The following is a 22,329-nucleotide window of genomic DNA, read 5'->3' as shown; positions in this document are numbered from 1 at the left end:
TATTTACCATGCTTAGGAGTGGGGGAAAAAAGCTCAGAGTGAAAAATTTCCCTCCTTAAAAATACATTATTTTGATGAAAAGTTCTGTAAACATGGTAAAGACATGCAATTATTCTAATCAGATTTTTTCTAGTATGCTACAATACCTGATGGAACAACAAAAAAATATGTTTAAAAAAGAAAATAATTTTAAAAAACCCCAAAAAGCAAGACATACCTGGGCCTTTCTGGAGAAGGGTTTGGACTACGAGGGGGAGGGGTGCGGGGAACTGCAGGTTTAGGAGCTATGGTAGCAGCAGGGACCAGGCCATGAGCTATGTGTTTCTAAATGATTTAAAATAAAATTAGTTGACAATGATTGTAAGGATTACAATGATACAATGAGACAAAAACACAGAACTGAATGTGCACAGAAACTACCAATGCAAAATAATATAAAAAGGAAGAACAATTACATGCAATTAATGTAAACAGAAGACTTGAAATGGCATTTCATTCCCCTTAAAGTCAGAACACCATGTAAAGCTGGCAAGATCATTTCACATTTATCAACAGCTGCTTTCAAAGGTTAGAAATGTAATTTACATGAGACCCATAATTATACATTTTCTATCCACTATATCACAATTTGGAAAACCAGAATTTTAACTTACTCATCTTTTTCCTGTAGATACACAAGAAAAACTGGACTAGAAAATAATTTTCTCAAAATATGAGAATGCTGCTTCAAACTAACAATATCAGTCCCTTCTTTCTAGAGTCTGTCACTCCTTAGTCACAGCAGTATGAGATGGGGGAAAAAAAAGCCCTACCACTAAGTCTTACAGTCAAAGTTTCAACCTTAATTATAAAAAAAAAAAAAAAAAAAAAAAAATATTTTTTTTCATCAGCAAGCACACTAATTCTTTTTAAAATTAGATATATATATTTAATTGGTATAACATTAAATACCAGCTCAGAAGAAATGGGACCACAGCTCCTACAAAAGTACTGTGAGGGAAACTGGATACTGGAAGGGAGCTCTGGAGATTGTCCAGCTCAAGCTCCTGCTCAAAGCTGGGTCACCCACGAGAGGGTTCCTTGGTATCCTGTCCAGTCATGTCTTGTGTATCTCCAGCCTGGACCAGTGCTGAGCCATCTCACTGTACTTTATTATTATGTTTAAGTTGAATTGTCTGTGCTTGAGTTTGTGCTCATTACCTCTCATCCTCTCTCCAGGCATCAGAAAATACTATGCCATAATAATCCATCACCTTTGGGCACATGTTACTTTTCTATGGAGTGAAACAGACTAAGCTCCTGCTATTTCTGCTACAGATCTTTTTCCCCCAATTATTCTGTAATTCACTTCTCCAGCAGGAGAGCAAAGATGCAAACTGGGAAATATTTCTGGTTTTTTATGAAGTCACATCAAATAATTAAATGGTGCACTAAAAGACTGCCTATTTATTTAGCCATGCAAACTCACTGCTCCCTAATTCTGCATGTGTGTCTGGCATGCACCATTTCGTTGACTGCAGACACGACTATGACTGACCCTGCTAAGACTACCAGGGAACACACCTGAAGCAAAAGTCATCCCATGGTAAACGTATGACAACAACAGAAGATTAAATACTTTCACCGTAGTAATAAACAAAAATTCAGTTAGTTCAAGTACGTTGGAAGAGTACACCGGCACAACTGCTGACAACCGTACAGCCTTTGTCTACTTTGGGCCGCCGATCAGAACTTTTATCAGCTCACTTTACTGAACGGTGCTTTGAGGATGGGCTCGGCAGGAGCTGGGAGCGAGCGAGCTGCGCTGCCAGCCCGGCCACAGGGAAGGGAAGGGAAAAGGGAAAAGGGAAAGGAAGCTCGGCGTTCCTGAAAAGCCAAGCAGGCCGGGACTGAGGGAAAGGAACGCACCAGCCCCCAGACACCATTTTGCCTTGGTTTGGGCTTCATTTTTCTCCCCGATTTTCACTTTAAAGTGCTCAGCGATCATGGGCATCACCCCTGGCCCCAGCCGCGCACAGACCCCCGTGCCCTGCTGTCCCCGCTCACGGCAAAGGAGCCCCATCCAGGCACAGCGATACTCACGAAGGGGCCCCTGCGGCCTCTCCGGAACAGGAACGCCATCGGGACGGGACAGGACGGCTCCAACCAGCACCTCACGGCCGCCTCCTCGCCGCGTCGGACGCTTCGCCTTCGCGACCCGCCTGGAAACAAAGGCACGGCGGATTTGCTGCGGGCCCGAGCTCCTCCAGTCAGCGCGGGCTTTACTCAGCCTCGCTCGGCCGTAGCAACAGCTCCGGCTGCGGCCCGCCCTCCGCTCCTCCTCCGCCCGCGGCCTGTGGAGCTCCCGCTGCCGCTTCCCGGTACCGCTGCCCGGCGGGCCCTTGGCTGCTGCGGATCGGGCAGCGCCCCTGCGGTCTCCGCCGCGGGATGTGTGCCGGTGTGGTTGCCTATTGTGCTTGTCCTTTAGTTCATGCCTCAGCCTCCAAGGCTCGTTAAAGTCAGGACACCGCGTGAAACTGGCAAACCTGAACGTAATCTCTCCCGCCTTTTAATAATTGGTCTGGAGACTTCCACCAACTGAGGGATGGAGGGGCCTCTGGAGTCGGCTTTGTAATTCAGGAAGATTTCCTCGCAGCAAGTTGGATGAAGGTATGGAAAAGGCAATGTGGGGTTTTTTTCACCGTCTGTGTGTTTTCATTCGGGCTGAGCGGTAAAGCTGAAAGTGGAATTTGCAAGTTAACAGCATTTATTAAGTGAACAGAGCTGCTGGCCGATTTTCACCTTAGCTGTAAGGAAGCTTGAGGAAGGAGGTAGTGTCTCTTCCAGAACATCCTAAGTTTACGATTAAAATTTATAAACTTGCAACAGGTTTGTAAAATGTGTTGCTGTTTCTCCACGTTTCTTTCCAGGGTGTAACTGCTACTGAAGGAGGATTTTAAAGGAGGGCTGATGACAACAAAAGCAAACTCTCCTGTGACAGCAGGATCTATAGTTGTCCCTTTAGGGCATGTCATTGGAAATGAGAAGTGGAGAGGCTCAGAGCTGGCCCAAAGGCTACAAGGTAAGCACAAACTGGAAGAGGAAAAGCAACTCAGGCAAAACATTCCCCTCTATTGCCCAGTAACATTGAGAACTGCTGGAATATGCTTTACTCAGTGCCTGACTGGTCCCATATTTGTGATACGGACTGTGTTAGCAGGCTGAAAAATCCCGGTTGTTTGTCATGTATCTGTGTGATCAGCTCAGTTTTCAGAGCACTGCAGGGAAGCAGCAGAATCTGCTGTTGTGGGGCTTTGCAGATTTGCATCTCCACTGAGCTCCCTTGAATTTACATCTATAACTCTGCTACCATCCTGCTGGCACAACAAACTAAATTATAATGCTCCCTCCAGCAAAGCATGTGATATTTTTGTTCAACTCCACAGTTTACTGGGCAGCTTTAGTACTTTTAAATCTGTAGATTGGAACTGATATTAATTTGCATTACTAAAGATAGTTTGGACTGCTTGTAATAGATTTACTTAAAGGAAAAAAAAGCTTTTTATAAAGTTTATTATCAAGTCACTAGAATTATTGACACTTTAGGAAGGCTGTGCAGTGAAATAATTGTTAGTATGTTTTCAACTACTGTGTTTTTTCTTCCAACAATCTCACCCTAAGGGAAAGTTAGACTCATCTTTGAAGATGGCTTGGGACTGGTGGACTTTCATCTTCCAAACAGAACTTGCATTTTACTTATTTCTGAAGCAGATTTGGTTGCAGGGGATGAATTCAAACGAAGATTGGTTAAGTTTAGAAATGTAAGTGCTATATAAAGAGAAAAGTTTTCACTTGATACTTGTTTATTCCATGCTTCTGAAAACATTCTTCTTGTATTTTTTTTAAATTCCATTGGAGATGACCCTTTGGGATAATTTTCACATGGAAACAGAAAAATTCTGTATTAAATCTCTGTCCTGTTGCTGCAACTTGCATTCTTCCTCTGATTTGCTATTAGGCAGCTCATACTTAAAAGAATTTCTCTCTGTTACATTGCATTAACTTGTCATTAACAAGGTTTCTCCTAATACCTTTTTCCTTTCAATACAGGCCAGCAGTCTGAGGGGAATTGTAATTGTAGAGAAAACCCCAATCAGTGATCAGTACTACCTAGGAGTGCAAAAACTTGTGGTACTCGAACTTGGCATGGTGTTGCTTCCTGTGGCAAATCAAGGAGAAGCTTCTCAGCTTATTATTCAACTAGTAAGTTTCTGTGTTATATTAAAATATGAGATGTATAGCAAAGCAGGTAAGTTTCTGTGGTATATTAAAATATGAGATGTATAGCAAAGCAGGTAGATCCCCCCAGTGATCATTTCAGAGAGAATACACAGATCTTATACATAGGAGTACAACATCATTTGAATGTAAGGAATAAATCTTCTGCAACAGTGATACAGTAGTAGAGTTCAGTGGAAAGAAGGCTCATTTGGGAACAAAGAAAAAAGACTGAAGAATATGATCCTGGATTTTTTTAATGTAATCTTGTATGAGGTGCCAACTAGGTGGCATTAGGGGAATGTCACTGTCAAAATCAACTTGAGACTTGGCTTTCTCTAAGGCTAGGGAAGCTGTTTTTAAATGGTTTATTTTTACCCTTTCTCTGACTGCATCCAAAAGGTGACAAGAACAATTGTTTTCTTTTGTTGCTGCTATTAAGGAATTGTTGGTTTCTGTGGTGGTCTTCGCAGGGGTCCCAGGATGAGGGAAGAGATGACAATCTTGACTCCATGTTTCAGAAGGCTGATTTATTATTTTATGATACATATATTATATTAAAATGGTATATTAAAACTACACTAAAATAATAGAAGAAAGGATTTCATCAGAAGGCAGGGAAAGGGAAAGGAAAATCTTGTGACTGACCATACAGTGTGAGCCAGCTGATTGTGATTGGCCATTAATTACAAACAACCACATGAGACCAATCACAGATGCACCTGTTGCATTCCACAGCAGCAGATAATTATTGTTTACATTTCATTTTTGAGGCCTCTCAGCTTCTCAGGAGAAAAGATCCTAAGGGAAGGATTTGTCATAAAATGTGTTTGTGCCAGGTTTCCTAGTAAGGTTTTGTCGAACCGCATCCCATAAGGGAGCACACCTAAAGGAGGGAGTTTGTATTTACACCTTCCTGGCGGCTGCACTGAATGCTGAGAGATGAAGCCGAGCGAGGAGGAGCAGGAGCGCTGGGTGTCGCTGACGGCTCTCTCTGCCCGCGGGGCTGTGCAGGAGCGCTGGGTGTCGCTGACGGCTCTCTCTGTTAGCAGGTGCGGGAGCGCTGGGTGTCACTGACAGCTCTCTCTGTTGGCAGGGCTGTGCAGGAGCGCTGGGTGTCGCTGACGGCTCTCTCTGTTGGCAGGGCTGTGCAGGAGCGCTGGGTGTCGCTGACGGCTCTCTCTGCCCGCAGGGCTGTGCGGGAGCGCTGGGTGTCACTGACGGCTCTCTCTGTTGGCAGGTGCGGGAGCGCTGGGTGTCGCTGACGGCTCTCTCTGTTGGCAGGTGCGGGAGCGCTGGGTGTCGCTGACGGCTCTCTCTGTTGGCAGGGCTGTGCGGGAGCGCTGGGTGTCGCTGACGGCTCTCTCTGTTGGCAGGTGCAGGAGCGCTGTGTGTCGCTGACGGCTCTCTCTGCCCGCGGGGCTGTGCGGGAGCGCTGGGTGTCACTGACAGCTCTCTCTGTTGGCAGGTGCGGGAGCGCTGGGTGTCGCTGACGGCTCTCTCTGTTGGCAGGGCTGTGCAGGAGCGCTGGGTGTCACTGACAGCTCTCTCTGTTGGCAGGTGCAGGAGCGCTGTGTGTCGCTGACGGCTCTCTCTGCCCGCGGGGCTGTGCGGGAGCGCTGGGTGTCACTGACAGCTCTCTCTGTTGGCAGGTGCGGGAGCGCTGGGTGTCGCTGACGGCTCTCTCTGTTGGCAGGGCTGTGCAGGAGCGCTGGGTGTCGCTGACGGCTCTCTCTGCCCGCAGGGCTGTGCGGGAGCGCTGGGTGTCGCTGACAGCTCTCTCTGTTCACAGGGCTGTGCGGGAGCGCTGTGTGTCGCTGACGGCTCTCTCTGTTGGCAGGGCTGTGCAGGAGCGCTGTGTGTCGCTGACGGCTCTCTCTGTTAGCAGGTGCAGGAGCGCTGGGTGTCGCTGACGGCTCTCTCTGTTGGCAGGTGCGGGAGCGCTGGGTGTCGCTGACGGCTCTCTCTGCCGGCAGGGCTGTGCGGGAGCGCTGGGTGTCGCTGACGGCTCTCTCTGTCCGCAGGTGCGGGAGCAGAGCCGGGACCGTGGCTCCAACCCGTTCGCGGGCCGGCAGCGCGCCCGGCCCGCAGAGCCCGCGGTGCTGCAGGCGCTGCAGCGCATCCCCGGCGTGGGCAGAACTAAAGCTCTGCTGCTGCTGCAGCGCTTCGGGAGCATCCACCGCCTCTGCAACGCGGACAGCCGGGAGCTGGAGCAGGCAGTCGGACAGACGGGAGCACAACAGATTTATACTTTTCTGCATTCCTGACGTGCACGTGCAGTGGTACTTTGCAAAACAAAAACTTAGGGTTTTTCTTCTGAATTGTAACATTTTTGTTTTAATAATCACATGTTATGCTGATTTCTGTAATCATGGCTAGCAGCAACTGGCCTCTGCTGCTTCTTTTCGACATTTGCTCTGTTCATATAGATTAAGCTGTGTAAATTGCCTTGGAAGGAAGTCTGTATTCAAGCTGTCTTTTTCAGCATCAGTGTTACAAAATGGAAGAGCAATCTGCTTGCTTACTTTGGTCTTCCAGAAAAAAACGCCATATGAATATGTGCATAGTAACTTCTCAGTAACTGGAAATATGTTGCATGTGTTTAAAAAGATAGCATATATTGCTTGAGAGATGCATTTCACACACCTGCTGAAGGGAAAATGCAATTTTACCCTTAGAAAATAGGATAAGAATATAACTTAAAATGCAAGATGTTAGGAAAACCAATCCTCTTTACAAATAGATTTTGTAAATCTATTTGTAACATTTTTGTAACATTTTAAATTTATCATTTGTAGTTCCTTTGGAAAGTCCTACTGGAAAACACATTTGACTTCACACTGACGTACTTCTCTGGTCACCCCTCCAGTTCATAAGGCATTAATAATTTATTTTCATGTGTCTGATATCCAAAATATTGGTTAATTTATGTTGTCCTTCTGAATATATGTTGGCATACTAATAATAAATTGCAAAATATTTTGATAAATTACAACTTCTACTATGTTAATTACACTATCAATCATACTATTATATATCCTACAAATAAAATAATATGGGAAGCTTTGAACAAGATTACTAATTCATACTACTCTTCCAGTATTAATATTTTGAAAATTACTTGTAAAGAGGATTGGTTTTCCTGATATCTTACATTTTAAGTTATATTCTTACCCTATTTTCTAAGGGTAAAATTGCCTTTTGCCTTGAGGAGGGGTGTGAAAAGCATCTCTCACACCATTTGGGAGTTTGGACCACAGCAGGAAGGCAGCTGAGAAGGATTTTCCACTCCCTGCTGTGGGAGCCTTGGCATCTCTGAAAGTCCTCTCTTATACACATGGTTAGCATGGACAGCAGGTGGACCTGATATTTGTATTGATTCTGTACTTGGGATGAAAATTTGTCTGTAACTTAGGACACAAATATTTAATTTAGTGAATAATAAACATCAGAATTTCCAAAAGTACAGGAAAAGATACTACTTTGTTTTCAGGCAACCAGGGAGTACTTTAGGCTTCCTTATACATGAGTTTGCTCAGATTTTATTCCTCTACGGTTTTGTCACTTTGCTGTGAAGGGTGGATTTCACACCTAAAGGCTGTTGTGTTGCAAGACAAACACCTTTTCCCTATGGGAAAGCTCAGTGCATTAAATGCAGTTCAGCTGAAGGAGTAACAATTAACATTAATGAGGTTACAGGCTGTGCTACTAATCCATTGCTAACCTTTGTTTTTAGGGCCTCACACATCCTTGTGGTAGACACTTGCTACAAAAATTAATTCCTGTGGCCTGAGCAAGAACATAAAGCACTCACTCCTTTCTGGTTGAATTAGCTGTTGGCTGCCACTCAGTGTAGAACAGAAAACTAAGAGTGTTTGTCTGGTACCTGAGATGTCCACATTTTTGCTTGAATTTTGGGGTGTGTTTTGAATTTTAAAAGCCAAGCTTTCCTCAAGGACAAGTGAGTATGATGATGGGAAGGGAAAGACAATTATTCAGGAGTTAAGAGGGAAAGTATTTCCAGGAAGACTATGACAGTGGTTTAGGAGAAATGAAGAGCTGCAAGGGTGATTGCTGTGACTTTGCTAAAGGCTTGGGTACTTGGATAGCAATTTCAGCACCCAGGCACAGTAAATCTCATCTGTATGGAATAGTGTGAGGCAGGGCTGTGCAGATCAGGGGCTGCCTGCTGCTGCCTGTGTGTGTGAAAGGAGCACTACTACCAACACACCCAAAGAGTAACTGCTGAGGATAGGCAAGTCACAAGGAATTTACAGCTTATTTTTCATGTAACCTTTACAGGGAAACTAGAAATATGTTTACACTCTTTGTAAAGAAGCTGGTTTTTAACTCTTAGTTGATATTGCACAATACAACCTTTAAGAAAAGTTTCTTAGATCTCTGTAAGCAACATTAGAGAAACAAGAAGTATGGCAACAGTAAACAGCAAAAACCTGTAAATTATGCTTTATCATCCAAACTGAAGCAGAATTAAAAAGCTACTAGTAAATGGCAGCATCTGATTTTTATTCTTAAATAAGGGTCATCAAGATATTTACACCTACTACATAAGAAATTAAAAATAAATGACAACTAAAAAGTTTACAGCAAGATGCAGATTTTTGTGTAAATTTTAAGTATCTATCTACTCTGTAGATGGCAAAGTTAACTAACACTACAGTGTTAGCAATTTTCAATTAATTTAAGGAAACAGAAGAATCTTAAAGAAATGCTCACCAGTTATTTTTGTCCCCCTCCTTACTCTAGATACAGCTTGCTCATTAATTTTTCCAAGGGCAGAAGATTTTTTTTGCTTGATGTGATAGTAAATAAATATCCTGCCACTTAGCACAAGCACTTCCTTTATCATATTTTAAAGCACCACTGCAATTTATGTGCCCTTGAATCAATATATTATAATATGTCCATTTTGAGATTTGTTTCACAGCCATCCATTTTATCAAGACAAGTGAGATACAAGTCTTAAGGTAAGTAAGTTAAGTAACATTTGGAATAAAGCCTGTTTTTAACAACTGAATCAACAGGCATTTAAAATGTTACCTAAATCAGAAAAAGAAGAGAGTAAAAGCCTTTTGGAGTTCAAAAGACCTTAACTTTGTAATTCTCTTCCAGAACTACATGACCTGTTCAGTAGGCTACACCTAGTACTCTGAGGAAGCACCTCTGCATAAAAACACAACTCTATGACACTGCTCCTTGGCACAAGACTTGTTTCTCTGAATAATAATATTTCCTCTCACCTGTGCTTTGTTAAGATAGTTTTTCAAAGTAATGTTAAATGATTTATTATTGACTCTTAACTTTAAGAGCAAAATCATTCTCTAACATGTCCCCTTATTATTTTGCATTCAGCATCAAGTTTGTAATAAATAACTCCCATCTAGCATAGTTATGACTATTTTTATGAAAAATCAGTCATAACTGTATTTTGAAACCCCAAAGGATTCCAGTCTTCATGTAAGCAATTCTAGAATCTACATCTTGTTATTGCATACCTCCCAAAGGACTTCATTCTAACCTTCAAATACTTCAGTTTTACATTTTCTGCCAGCTTCTGACCACAAGTGGCTCAATGCACAGCAAATGAAGTCACCAGTATTTGTCTGGGTTTATACATACATACATGAAGATAAAATTGATCAATATTTTAACATTTTAAACAGAAGTCACATTAACAGATACTTCTGGAAGATTCAGTACAATGAACTTTCTGTATTGAAAAGTGTGAAGGGAGAAAGCTTCTTCTTAGTCTGAGAACTTCCAGCCACAGCTGAAGGAAGGCAGAGTGTACTTGCAGCTTTCTGTCTGTTTTTAGTTCCCCAGCTTAGAAAAGGAAGTTTCAGTGGGGCTTTCTTGGTCTGATCAATTTTATCCTCGTCCATGGCTAAACAGATTAAGGAGTATGTCTTCTGCATTCCCATGGAGTAAGTTGCACTCTTGCTATGCTGTGGGAAAAAGAGAAGCATTGTAAGAATCACTCATCCAAAATGGGTCAAAATTTTGAGAATAACAAAAGGTTACTGTGCAAACAGTTTTGCAGGGCAGCCTGCAGCAAGCTTTCTGTGCTAATGACATTGCTGAGCACGAGGCCCTTCAGAGTGCTGTCACCCTGGGCCTGTGCACATGTAGAGTCAAAGGTATACTCTGCAAAGCACAAAGGAACTTGTGGATCTTTCCTTGGGTTGTTAATATTTACTGGCTTCTAGCATAACTATTTAATATCCACAGAAACCTCCCTACAAAGCTCAAGTGTGCAATTCCTGCACAGATGTGAAGGAGAACCTCTTTGGACAGGTTCTATACTGATCACAACTACAGGAGCTCCTGTGTGACATTGTCCTGGGATACCTGACAGAGACAGCCTCCTCTGTCTTCTCTTAGCTTTGCCCTGAAACAATCTGCTTATATTCTAGCCTTTGAGTTGCAGCTTGGAATGGCAGATGCACAATTCCTTATTTTCAATAAGGAAAACCAATTTTAACAAAACAAGAAGACCTAACAGCAGCAGGGGCACCTTAACAGCTTCTCAGGCAACATTACTTGAGTGTCTAATCTTGCCAGGGAATGTTAAAGGCATGAAGCAGTGGATTTAGCTGAACTACAGGTTCTTTCACACAACTATTAAGTTATTTAGAGCTTAATACTTTTTAATCTTGTGATGACTTTCCCTTGGTCTAAAGCTTCTATAATAACTTTGTAACTGACTGGACAGTTAAAAGTTCACAAAAAAAAAATACACACAATAATCCATCATCTAAAAGTCACAGATCATTTAGAATAACAGTGCATAGAAAATAAACACGTGGTCTTGGATGTTCTATTTCCTTCCATTGTTGTTTTTCATTGTGGTTTTTCCACTGCTGAAGAGAGTAAGGCCTTCATCCTCTGGGACAAGTTAGGGGAAATAAACTAAGTATTCAAAATTTTCATGCAATTAATCTAAGTAGCTGCACTGCAAAAAATTCCATCCCATTCTTATGCAGCCAGGCTGCTTTAGCTTGCTAGGTCACAATGGTTTAAACAGATGGTTTGAAACTGAACATTATATATTTCCAGGCTGAGTGGGATATCTGAGTACAGGAAAGTAAACATTAACCAGGAACTGAAGGCAGGCAAGTGACACAACTCCAGCACATCAAACCTGCCAGTTTGCCTCATTACATACCAAAGATGCTGCTGTATCCTGGCAGCTGATAACCTCCATCTCCACGGGCTGCTTTCCCACACTTTTCAGTTTTTCCAGTACTTCACTGACACCAAGCCACTTGCAATCCACCCCACCAACTGATACAATGTAGTCACCTTCTTTTAGGCCTGCTGACTGTCAAAAAAATTGGGCACAGGTTATTTTCCAGAATTATAAAGACATGTAAAATGTTTTTGTTATCACAGAGTATCTGCCCCAAAGGCATTTCACTCTTAGATGCTACAAACACATTCTCTAGCTACACATGTGCAACTTTCTCAAGTACACAACCTACCTCTGGAGTTACCACTGATGTGATTCTGGTATACTCAAATGTTGGCTGTTTTTATGTTCTTTGTACTTTTCTCCTTAAGTAAATGAACCCTGGGCTTTGCTATGCTATTGTCATTTCCTGCAGTGTGTAGTTCTTTTTCTTCATTATTTTTATCTGTATTTCTGTGGTTACTTCTGCCTTTTCTATAAGTGAACTGCTTTTCACTGCATGCTGCTTTATCCCTTTGGATTTTCCCTGAAAGAACCACATTACAAGCCAATAAAATATTCTTACCCTTCTTTCCTTAGGCAAACACTACACCTTGCACCTTGCATTACCTTCTTGATGCTACCTTTTAAAGTATTTATCCCTTCTAACCTGAATAAGACAGGAAGTAACATTTGCTTTTATTATTTGTGACTTTTGAAGAATGAACAGAGAAAGAAATCAACTCTAGTTTCATGTGATATTGGGGATATGGGTACTTTAACAATCTACAACATATATAGCACTTAAAATGCATTCAGATTATAAGAATTTACTATCCTAATGTAAAGGACTCAATAAATCCATGGGTATGAACTAGCTAAAGGTACATTTTCATGCTAATCTGCAGAGAAATTGTTCATATCACACCAGTATACTTACTGCTGCAGGACAAGCTGGATCAAGACAATAAATCTGTACTGGTGAGCCTCCTTTCAGACTGAATCCAAGCTCTCCTGCTTCATGGTGGAGGCAGATGGTCCTTGGGGCTGTCCACCTCTGCTTGGCTGAGAACACTGTCAGTGGGCCCTGCAGGGAGCACAAAGCAGGCACATTGTGCTTTACTGTCACTTGTAAGTCAGCATTTCTGAGTTTTTAAGTCACAATGCTTTAAACTCATCTATTGTAGGTTTTACTCAGGTTAACTCCCAGCTAATTCCCTGGAAATGCAAAGGGATTTCTGGACTGTTCAGTTGATACTTCAGACAGACTGGGATAAAGCCAAGTTGTTCAGGATCTCTAAGGTGTGCAGAATCTTCTGGCTGCATAGGCTGTAAGAAGGTCCTGTATTACTCATTTCAGAGGAGATAAACTGATTCATGAAACCTTGCATATTCTGATCCTAACCATATTCCCAGTTCCTTTTGCTCACTGACACACACAGAGCCACCTGAAAGACTGGTGACAGTGACACATTCTGCCTGCCTGTCTCCACACACTAGGTATCTCTCCCTCCCCTTAAGTTGTGTGCAATTATCTGTTGGGACTTCATGGGACTTTTATGAAGGTTTTCAAGACTGAATGTTGTACAAGCCATGTAGAAATGGCACTTCTATTCTTTCCTTCTCTCAAGATGCCTCTAAAGCTAGGAGTGATTTCTCCAATAGCTTCTGAAAAATCAATTACTACAGGATCATTTTTTCAGGCTAAAATACATGTGTCCCGTCCCTCAGGTTATAGTGAATTTATAGGTGCTATCAAAAGGGCAGAGGTTGGTCAGCATCAGTGTGTTACATACCAGCTTGTGAAAGAAGTCTTTCACTTTCACCTTGGAAAACTGAGGAGCAATTGTTTCTATTTTATGTTCTGTTTTAGCTGAAATAAAAAGAAAACAAAATTAGATTTCTTTTAAGTATTAGTTAAAAGACAAAAAATTATTTTTATTCCATTCCAAGCTAGATAGGAATTTGTCCTAAATTCTTACAGCGCTGTGGAAAAACTAATTTTTGTGGAAGTTCGTTAGATATCAGAACTGCCTTAAAAATATCTTCAGAGCTCACAGTATCAATATGAAAAGCTTAAAAAAAAATCCATCTGAACAAAATTATGCTATTCCCATCTTTATTTTATTTTTTGAGAAGGTTTTAAAACCAACACTCATAGTTTCTTACTGCATCCAAAGAAGAAAGAGTTGTATGAGCTGGACTAAGGTAGAAAAAAAAAAAATTAGCAGTTGAACTGAGTTAACAACCCAGTGTAGTACAAGAGTTGGGCTCAAGAAACAGTTACTGTAGTTTTCCCCCAAATAATTTTAACTTTTCAAGTTTCCCCATTTTTTCTAGCTCACAAGATAGTCACCAAAAAAAGCTGGATTCTAACTAACCACCATTGTGATCTACCCCAAAAAAACAATGTTCCTAGAGACAGAAATACTGTAAAACAGTTCTAACAAAATCATATACTGATCAAAATATTGACCTGTGACTGAGGAAACATGTAAGGAATCAGAACTTGTGGAAGAGATTTTACAGGGACTTCTGTGAGCCACAGAGAAGTCTGATAAGAGAATCCATGTGTACCCCTGAAAGAATTTCCTACCAAGGTCATTGACACAGAAGCCAAGAAAGAAAGAAGGATAAATAAGAGAAACCTGCAACTGCCCATGCCAATGAGCACTTTGTCTCTTCTAACCAATGAGTAAAGTTTAAACTTATGAGTTTGTAAGAATGAATAAAAATCATCCATGCTACAATAAAAACAGGTTTGAGGCCTTCTGAAAAATGGAATGTTGCTTTGGATTGTGTTCATCTCGACTATGACAGGAACTCTACAAATGTTCAGTACATATTCTACATTACTTCTGTTCTGGCTGTGCACACTTACAGAGTATATCTGGAGCTTGGATGAGACTGAGGAAATCATCTTCTGTCTCCTGCTGAGCATATTTGAGCAGGGAGCGTTTATGTGCAGCTGTCAGGACCTCCTGGAGAACCTCAATGTTGCGGAGCTTTTTGCAGAGCCCACAGACTCTGAGAGCTTCCTCGTGGTGAACGATGGCTTTGCGCACATGTGCTTTCCCTGCAAACATTAAACACCTCTGCTGGTCACCCAGACAATGAACACCAGGTCGTTTTCAAATTGTAGCCACTAGCTGTGTGAAAGTGGCACTTACCTAATTGTTTTCTCTGGACTTTGTCCTTTAGAACATCAAGAAGCATCAGCCCTTCAGGCACACAGTCATACAGCTGGGACAAGGCTTTCTCCTGCTGATCTTCATCATCACCAGGCTGCACTGTAATCATGGATAAAAAACATTAATCATGCACTTCTCCTGGTCCCCTGTTCCTTTAGGTGCATTATTGTGAATTATTATTGAGAATTATTACTACATTCTCTCCCAATGCAGTAAAACTTAAATATGTGTAATAAATACATAAATAGATAAATTTCAAGTTTTTATAATCTACAATATGCAAGTAATACTTACATGCCAAAACATATTGATAAAATCTAAACTATTTAGTAGCATATAATGGATATAAGACTTTTCTTTTGTTTCAGTCAGTTTACTGAATGTTCACATTTTTCTCAAAAGACAAAAAGAGCATGGCCTCATATTTGAGTGGGGAAAATGACCACAATTTAACATAATTTAATATTAAAGCACCAAAGTTATTGCCTCCAAAACTTATTCACAGACCAAATGATAACTGATGGTGTGTTTATCATTTATTTATAAGAACATATAAAGAAGTATGATTCTTACATTCATGGTCACACAGAAGGGTGGCAGTGAAGTAATGTGCCAGAGCTTTGTAATGGTCTGACTTTATTTGTGCCAGCTTAGACCAGGAATAGGGAATATTCTCTTTCACTGGTTCCTGATTCATTGCAGTGTTGACCTGCATGTAAACCTCTCCCACCTGAAAAAAGGCAAATAATGGAAGTATTAGAACTTAATATGAGGTATTAGGAACTCAGGTAAGGGATATCATATTCAGGCTTAAGATAATTTCATATACAATCACATCAAAGAAGGGGAAAGTATGGTTAGGATGGGTTGGAATTAAGTTTGGAGAAAAAGTTGAAATGTCTTCTCTGATTTTTCCCTCACAAGAAAGGTAAATCAATTTTGTACAAGAACAGATGGACTAAGTCAGTCATATTATATGGCTTCATAGTTAAATAAAAACACCATAAAATAAACAGGTCTTAATTTATAAATACATCTCATTAATTCAGTTGAAAAAAAGAGTGAAGCATTTTCAAACAGTAGGTTTGTGCTACACTTTCAAACTGTGGAGTCAAACATAGCCTGAAGTTTGTGTGGTCCAGTTAAAACTGGGATATTATTTTTTACACAGAGGAAATAAAATAGTTTTTCCAGCAGTGAATGCTGATTTAATGGATCAAAAGAATAAAAAAATCTTTCCCCTGCAGCTGATCAATCCTACAGATAAATCACAGAGGCTCTGCAGGGTTGGGATGAAAGACTTTGCCTTTTTCTTGTATGGAACCACTTTTATATCTGCTACTCTGAAATAACTGAGAAAGCACAGGAATATCCTCATGGCACACTTATTTTTTAGTACATATCTCAATCAAATATTAACACTACCTCCTGGGACAAGACCACCTCACCATTTTCTGCCAAGTCCCAAAACAGCTCTGCAGGTACCAGTCTGACTCTGTCAAGGTCACTCCCTCAGTTACAATTTAGCTCTTCTTTTGGATTAATCCAAAAGATTTTTAGGTTTCTATATCCTTCAGCAGCTGGGAAACAAGACAGGTTGTGTTCAATACTTAACAGGGAACCACACAAACATCCTGTAACCTTTTGTATGTAGTTTTGTGGATAAAATCTCTACTGTTTGAAAAACCAACATAAATAGCTTGTTAAAAACCTTCAGCAAGTTCACTGCCTATTTCTGTTAATCTCCATGAATTATGAATTAAATAAATTGTAACAACTCTAGAATAATATCTAAATTTTGTTCACATTTTACTCTTCTGAAAGGTTGTGCTTTTAACTGTAGTTTGTGAGCTGCCCCATGTTATTTTGGTTTCCAGCAATGGTTGTTAACATTTAAATTTAATAAATATTAATATTATATATAACAGTATACATATAATAATGATAATAGTATATACATTATATATAATATTATATAATAATAGTTAATATTGCTAAAAGCTGTAGGCAATGAGACAGCACTGTAAACACTTACTTTACAGACTAGATTTAAAGTCCCATATTTTACCTTGGCAACTTCCTGTGTCATTTTTACCAGTGTGAAAAACTCATTCCGTATTCCAGAAAGGCCAATCTGCTCAAACACACACTCCTGAGCTTGTGCAAGCATCATTTTTACCAGTACACTCAGCATAGCTGGGCTCATGTCATAACTTGGTGTGTGAGTAAAGGTCTCCTTTAAGTAGCTTAGAACTCCTGCAATTACAAAATGGTTTTGTCAGCATTACAAAGATAAACAAGTGAACTTAATTCTAATATTCACCATAATAATTAGGATTTAAAGAATATTTTCCAGTATTGCACTACAGCAATCTGAAGGAATTCTTGGTGCATAAGAAGTTAGACTGACCTACAGGTTTTGCTTTGCATTGCCATCAACCATCCCCAAGAACAACTGTCAAAATTACACTGCTGAGGAGCAACAGAAACTGCAAGTTTTGAGGGCACTGCCTCCAGGGTAAAAGTTCTCTGGACATTTGGTTCCACCAAAACATCAGTAATTTCTATCATTTATCAAATCTGAAACAAACACTAACTGTAGTGCAGTACTGAGTAACAGTTTCATGGATGGGAGCATAACCCTCAGCAGGCATCTCATCAGACTGGTTCAGTGAGTTCTCCTGCCTTGCTCATGCTGACAGGCCTGCAGAGGTGTAACAGTTTCTGTAGCCTGACTTCTTCCCACCACACTCAGTTCTGGCCATGTTGGGCTGTATTTACCCACTGAACAGTGTCTGTGATTTTTGATTTTCCATCTTACACTCATATCTGTATTTTTAATATGCCATTAAACAAATTTGAAACGTGGCCATCTCTACCTTTTGCACTAAGAAAATTACTCCCAAATTTACCTGGCATATACTAAGTACAGATGGAGTGCCCTAATGAAAGGGACTGAAAGTATAGGAGGAAAAAAAAAGTTTGGTGTTTTTTTTTTTTTTTTTCTTTCTCAACATATTTCTGCTTATGCTGAGGATAAATTCTGTGTAACATCATCCATTCAGCACAGGGAAACAGTTAACACAGACTGTGTATCCTGCCCCTGCCAACACAATGAAGTGTCACAGCACCACGCACAGGTACAATGAAATGCCTCCTGAGCATGCTGCTTTGGGGCCCTGCAAAGGTAACTGTGGTAGCAAATAACACCTTTCCAGTTTTGCAATAATTCTGTTCTGCAAACATGTTAAAGTGAAAAGCAGTGATTTTTAAAATGTATTTATTTTTATTATTTGATTTTATATATTTTTATTTACAAAATGAACCAGTAAAATGGAGAAATTTCCTAAATATTGAAATTTCTTTTAGATTAAACAGAAAGGTTGAAAAATAATGGATTTATTTATTTTAAATATGCATGAAGAAATACTAATTTTTTTAATAGCTGTGTATTCAAAGGAGGGGATTTATGAAAATTCAACTCTGTGCTCCACAGCTTTTAGTTGATAAGGCTAAGTGCAAACTAAGGCATACAGTGCAAACCAATAGTCACAGATGTTAGTGCAGAAATAAATCCTACACTACATCTTAATTACAAAGGACATGTCTTTAAATATTATGTGTAGAACAGAGGATACTTACAAATCAAACCAGAAAATCTATTTAAAAGTCCCCAAAGAAAACAAAAGACTTTATAATGTGTTAATTCAAGGAAAAGGATTCCCTTTATTGGAATTTCTATTCTCCTTGCTTGGGACAGACATTATTTTGAACCTGATTGCCTTTGGAATCTATGGAAAACAGGTATGAAAATGTTTATGTTTCAGGTATGGAAATGTTTCCATACATGGTATGCATGGAAAACAGTCAAGTTCCAGTGAACTGCAACTTTCACCAGAGGAAAAAGTAAGATTAATTTTTAAGACCCTCATATGGATAACTAGACTTCAGGGTTTTTATCAAACCTGTCAACTGTCTCCTGCACAGATTTGACACCAAGGTGCTATCACTGAGGTAGAAGCAGGTATGCCAGTGAAACAAGGAATGAAGCAGTTAATGCCACTGCAGTAACTCTGACCTTTGAACTGCAGCTCAATAATCATTAACCACAGCATTCAGTATCTTATCTGCATGTTCAGACTGCACTTCCAGGTTTTAAAGCTTCATCTGAGCTCTTCCCTGGGCTTCTTGAATGTCCCTGTTCCTCCTTGTCTGTGTAATCAGGCCAGTAGGAAATGCAGAAATCTCTATGATATCAGAATGAGACTGGGGACATTTGCCTGAAGACCTTTCCATTATTTTAAGATATGTACCTGCAGCTTTCTGAAAAGCATCAACAGCATTTTCGAGTCCAGCCTGGGTCTGACGATTGCACCTTGTTCCAATCTGTGTGTAGAGAGCTCCAATGTTGAATAAAACACTGGCTTTTTCAAGCAACAGGTTTTGCTGACACACTGGGACACCTGTGAAGGAATCATACCTTGGGAAACAAATATTAGAAGTGTTAAGATTAGCCGAGTCCATTGCAAAAAAAGCACACACTTTCATTCTGTTTTTCTGACTGAACAGTGGAATTATTAACTGTTCTGCTACAGTGAAAATGAAGGGGAACAGACAGAAACACCATTATGTTCTGCAAGGACAATCCACATAATTAACCAAGGCAGGCAACAGCTTTATTTGAGAGAGTTTTCAGCAGGTTTTAGAGCAGTGCCTCCATAAGCTCATTACATTTAACTCAGAAGTGCCCAAAAACATCACAGAGGTGGAGAGCAGACTGAGCAGCATCCATTTGTGCTGCTACACTCTCCCACAGGTGCTGCCAAAGATCAACTGGCATGGTCACATCCTCTACTGCTTGTGTTAAAACTTCTATTTACAATTCTCACTAGAAATGTAACAGTTCCTCTTGGCTAGATGGTAGTCATCTTTTTTCATCATAAAAATTTTGAATTCAGAGTCAAATTTTGCTCACAGATATAGTAAATACTCCCTTATAAAAAATAAGTTGCTCCTTTCTCTTTTCTGGCCCAAGTGGTCTTCTTAACAAATTGAAGGAGAGGAATTAAGGTCTGACCCCATTCCTTGTCCTCATTTTGTACACCTAGGTTCAGAATTTGGAAAACATCTGTAGCTGTCCAAAATGAAGATTATTTCCTCTCTTTCTCCCTCATGCTAACCTGTAGCACAAATAATAACCTAGCCAATGGTTTCACTCTAAGCATGTAAAGAGTGAACTGTATGCAGGTTTAATCTTAACAAGGAAAGGAAAAGGAAAAGGAAAAGGAAAAGGAAAAGGAAAAGGAAAAGGAAAAGGAAAAGGAAAAGGAAAAGGAAAAGGAAAAGGAAAAGGAAAAGGAAAAGGAAAAGGAAAAGGAAAAGGAAAAGGAAAATTGACAACACACACTGCAGGGATTCAAGAGGAGACACAGACTGACAGACTTCAGATTAAAGACAGTTCATGATTAACCAATGTTCTGGGGGAAAAAAAGTACTAAAAAGAAACATGAACTACACACTTACCATGTAAATAAAACTCCAATGTGCCTGGTGGGTGGGAAAAATCTGTTTTCTACATAACCAAGTTGCAGGAAATAGCTTATCAACATCTCAATGCCAGCTTCATCTCTGCTAGGAGTGCGGCAGGCCTTGAAAGACAACAGATTAAAATTGAGTTACAAGGTGAATGCTGAAACCCCAGGGATAAAGCTCTGCTTCCTTTGGACTTCTGCATATCATAGAAATGTGTGGAATCTGAGAAGAGAAAGCTTAAAGCCATATGGATTCATGCCAAACGTTTTTCAGCTGCACACAAGTAGCACACAACCTTTAAAAAAGCAAACAGAATATGTTTGGCAAGTCTCAAAGTTAATTAAATAAAGATTGTAGGTATTTTATGGAAGCTAGAGAAGGCTTATGTTTGTAGCATAGCACAGGAAACAAACAACAGTCAGAAATATCCACCATTCCACTACAGAATTTTGCCAGGTTAATCCACTTTAACACACTCCCTGCTAAATTTGATATACTTTAAAATAAAAAACAATCTTGGATAACAAAATTTACAAAGTTACATTAATAGCTCAATCACTTTGCATAACTTCATCTGTTTCTTCACTCTTTCTTTACTCAGATTGTAAAGCTCTTGGACAATGGCCATTTATGCACCATGTCTCAGAAATGAAGTGAACTGGAGTACAGTAAGTTCTAAGTAAAAATTATGTATTTTGATTCCATACAAATGTTATTTACCACTGTATATTAAAAGACCTCCTAGAATACCATAGCTGAACTTACTTGTCTCAGATCCATGAGATCTGCTATCTCATCTTCATACTCTGAACTGTCTTGACTATAATGTTCCTGAATAAAGTCCTAAAAGGAAAAAAAAATATATATAAAAAATTAGAATATCTAAAATTAGCCTAAACTGGTTTTTCTGCAGTTCCAAAGAGTGGGAAATGGATTCAGTTGTGATTTGAACAGTGCCTACTCCCTTTCAGTGAACATGTGACAATGAGACTACAGTAAAACAGCAGGATTAGGATTTAGTATCTTAGATTTCACTGTGGTGTAAAGGAACCAAACATCTGCTACATTAGCTCCAATTGGTTTTAAAACAACAACACTCAGTAGTTTTGAAAGGGACAAATAAACTCTGTTATCTAAAATGACAACGGGATCAAGTGACCATAAAAACTTGTTAACAGAAAGAGACTGACAACTTTTTGTGAGCTCCACTAGGGCAATTCCACTTAAAACAACAAAGCTGCAATTACATGAAGAGGTACCACGATCTGACCATGGAATTTAACCCACAGAAGTAAAAATAGACACAAATGCTACAGTGATACAAGGTGGTTTACTGTGAGATTAAAATCTGTATTGCACAATACACAGAAGTACAGAAAATACAGAGGATGGTTCTAACAGTCAGCAAAGCACATCAGACAACAAACAAGCAGAGTTAATGCTTCAACACTGCTTCCCAACTGAGCTATTCTAGTGTAAACTGGTGCATCACTACATTATGCTGAGTAAAACCTTCATTACCACTTCCTCTCACACTTACATCAGTAATCAATACCATTATTAGAAACAAAACCATGGAAGGAATTTTTATTCTTTGGTTTAACTCTGTCTTCAAAATGGAATTTCTTATAACATTTTTGGACTTCTTGTCCTAATTAGGTAAGAGCAATGATGCAAATCAGTGGTAGTTAATTTTTAACATGTCATGATCTTGATCTTAGGGCAAAACAAAAAATAATTTGTACCTGAATTACTTCTGTTTCTTTAAACAAATCTGAAATGGAAGTTATTCCTGTTAACCATTCATTCTGAAACGTGTATGTAAAACTCACCTTGAGGGGGAGTGTAAAGTCTACATCTTTGGTTTCCTTCAGGCCAAGAGGTACCAGGGGAATACTGAAAGTCTCTCTATGGAAAAAAAGGCAAAAAGATTCACAACTTCTTTTTCTGCTTCTGTTATAATTACTTTTGTTTTATTTAATGACAGAAGTTCATACATTGATGGAGTAAAGAGAAAAGTATACAGTTCCTCCCTGCACAAGAAAACCTGCCTAATGGCCTGTACTTCTCGAGAAGAGAATGAAGAAAGCTACTTGCCTGCACTTTGATTTTTTTTCTCTATTTTTCCTCCAGGCAAAGGAAAGGAGACTCTCAAAGGCT

At 39.9% G+C, this 22,329-nt stretch overlaps 3 protein-coding genes across 6 annotated transcripts in view; 1 reads left to right on the top strand and 2 right to left on the bottom strand.

The window, feature by feature from the left end:
• CEP89 (centrosomal protein 89) overlaps positions 1–2,231 on the bottom strand; it is a 33,808-nt gene extending 31,577 nt beyond the window's left edge. For 2 of the 3 annotated variants that reach the window (XM_063167657.1, XM_063167658.1), the window contains exons 1-2: positions 2,083–2,231; positions 218–324 (exon numbers count right to left, since the gene is read on the bottom strand). In XM_063167657.1, coding sequence (XP_063023727.1) covers positions 218–324; positions 2,083–2,121 — 146 coding nt within the window. In that variant the 5' untranslated portion in view covers positions 2,122–2,231. The remainder of the gene's footprint in view (positions 1–217; positions 325–2,082) is intronic. The other variant, XM_063167659.1, reaches the window with a different exon arrangement.
• An 87-nt stretch (positions 2,232–2,318) lies between these two features.
• Positions 2,319–7,720, top strand: FAAP24 (FA core complex associated protein 24). Its single transcript, XM_063167663.1, has 5 exons — positions 2,319–2,649; positions 2,910–3,061; positions 3,661–3,800; positions 4,090–4,242; positions 6,282–7,720. The coding sequence occupies exons 2-5, from the start codon at positions 2,950–2,952 to the stop codon at positions 6,522–6,524; spliced, it is 648 nt and encodes a 215-aa protein (XP_063023733.1). The 5' UTR covers positions 2,319–2,649; positions 2,910–2,949; the 3' UTR covers positions 6,525–7,720.
• A 1,047-nt stretch (positions 7,721–8,767) lies between these two features.
• Positions 8,768–22,329, bottom strand: part of RHPN2 (rhophilin Rho GTPase binding protein 2) — a 30,062-nt gene continuing 16,500 nt past the window's right edge. For both annotated transcript variants that reach the window (XM_063167661.1, XM_063167660.1), the window contains exons 4-15: positions 22,002–22,077; positions 20,935–21,012; positions 20,161–20,285; positions 18,951–19,117; positions 16,706–16,893; positions 15,211–15,367; positions 14,617–14,736; positions 14,328–14,522; positions 13,243–13,319; positions 12,387–12,533; positions 11,444–11,599; positions 8,768–10,223 (exon numbers count right to left, since the gene is read on the bottom strand). In XM_063167661.1, coding sequence (XP_063023731.1) covers positions 9,972–10,223; positions 11,444–11,599; positions 12,387–12,533; positions 13,243–13,319; positions 14,328–14,522; positions 14,617–14,736; positions 15,211–15,367; positions 16,706–16,893; positions 18,951–19,117; positions 20,161–20,285; positions 20,935–21,012; positions 22,002–22,077 — 1,738 coding nt within the window. In that variant the 3' untranslated portion in view covers positions 8,768–9,971. The remainder of the gene's footprint in view (positions 10,224–11,443; positions 11,600–12,386; positions 12,534–13,242; positions 13,320–14,327; positions 14,523–14,616; positions 14,737–15,210; positions 15,368–16,705; positions 16,894–18,950; positions 19,118–20,160; positions 20,286–20,934; positions 21,013–22,001; positions 22,078–22,329) is intronic.

Source organism: Melospiza melodia, chromosome 13, assembly GCF_035770615.1.
Source record: "Melospiza melodia melodia isolate bMelMel2 chromosome 13, bMelMel2.pri, whole genome shotgun sequence".
NCBI classification, from domain to species: Eukaryota; Metazoa; Chordata; class Aves; order Passeriformes; family Passerellidae; genus Melospiza; species Melospiza melodia.
The sequence above is the reverse complement of the archived record's forward strand: the minus strand, read 5'-3'. Positions and strand labels throughout refer to the sequence as shown.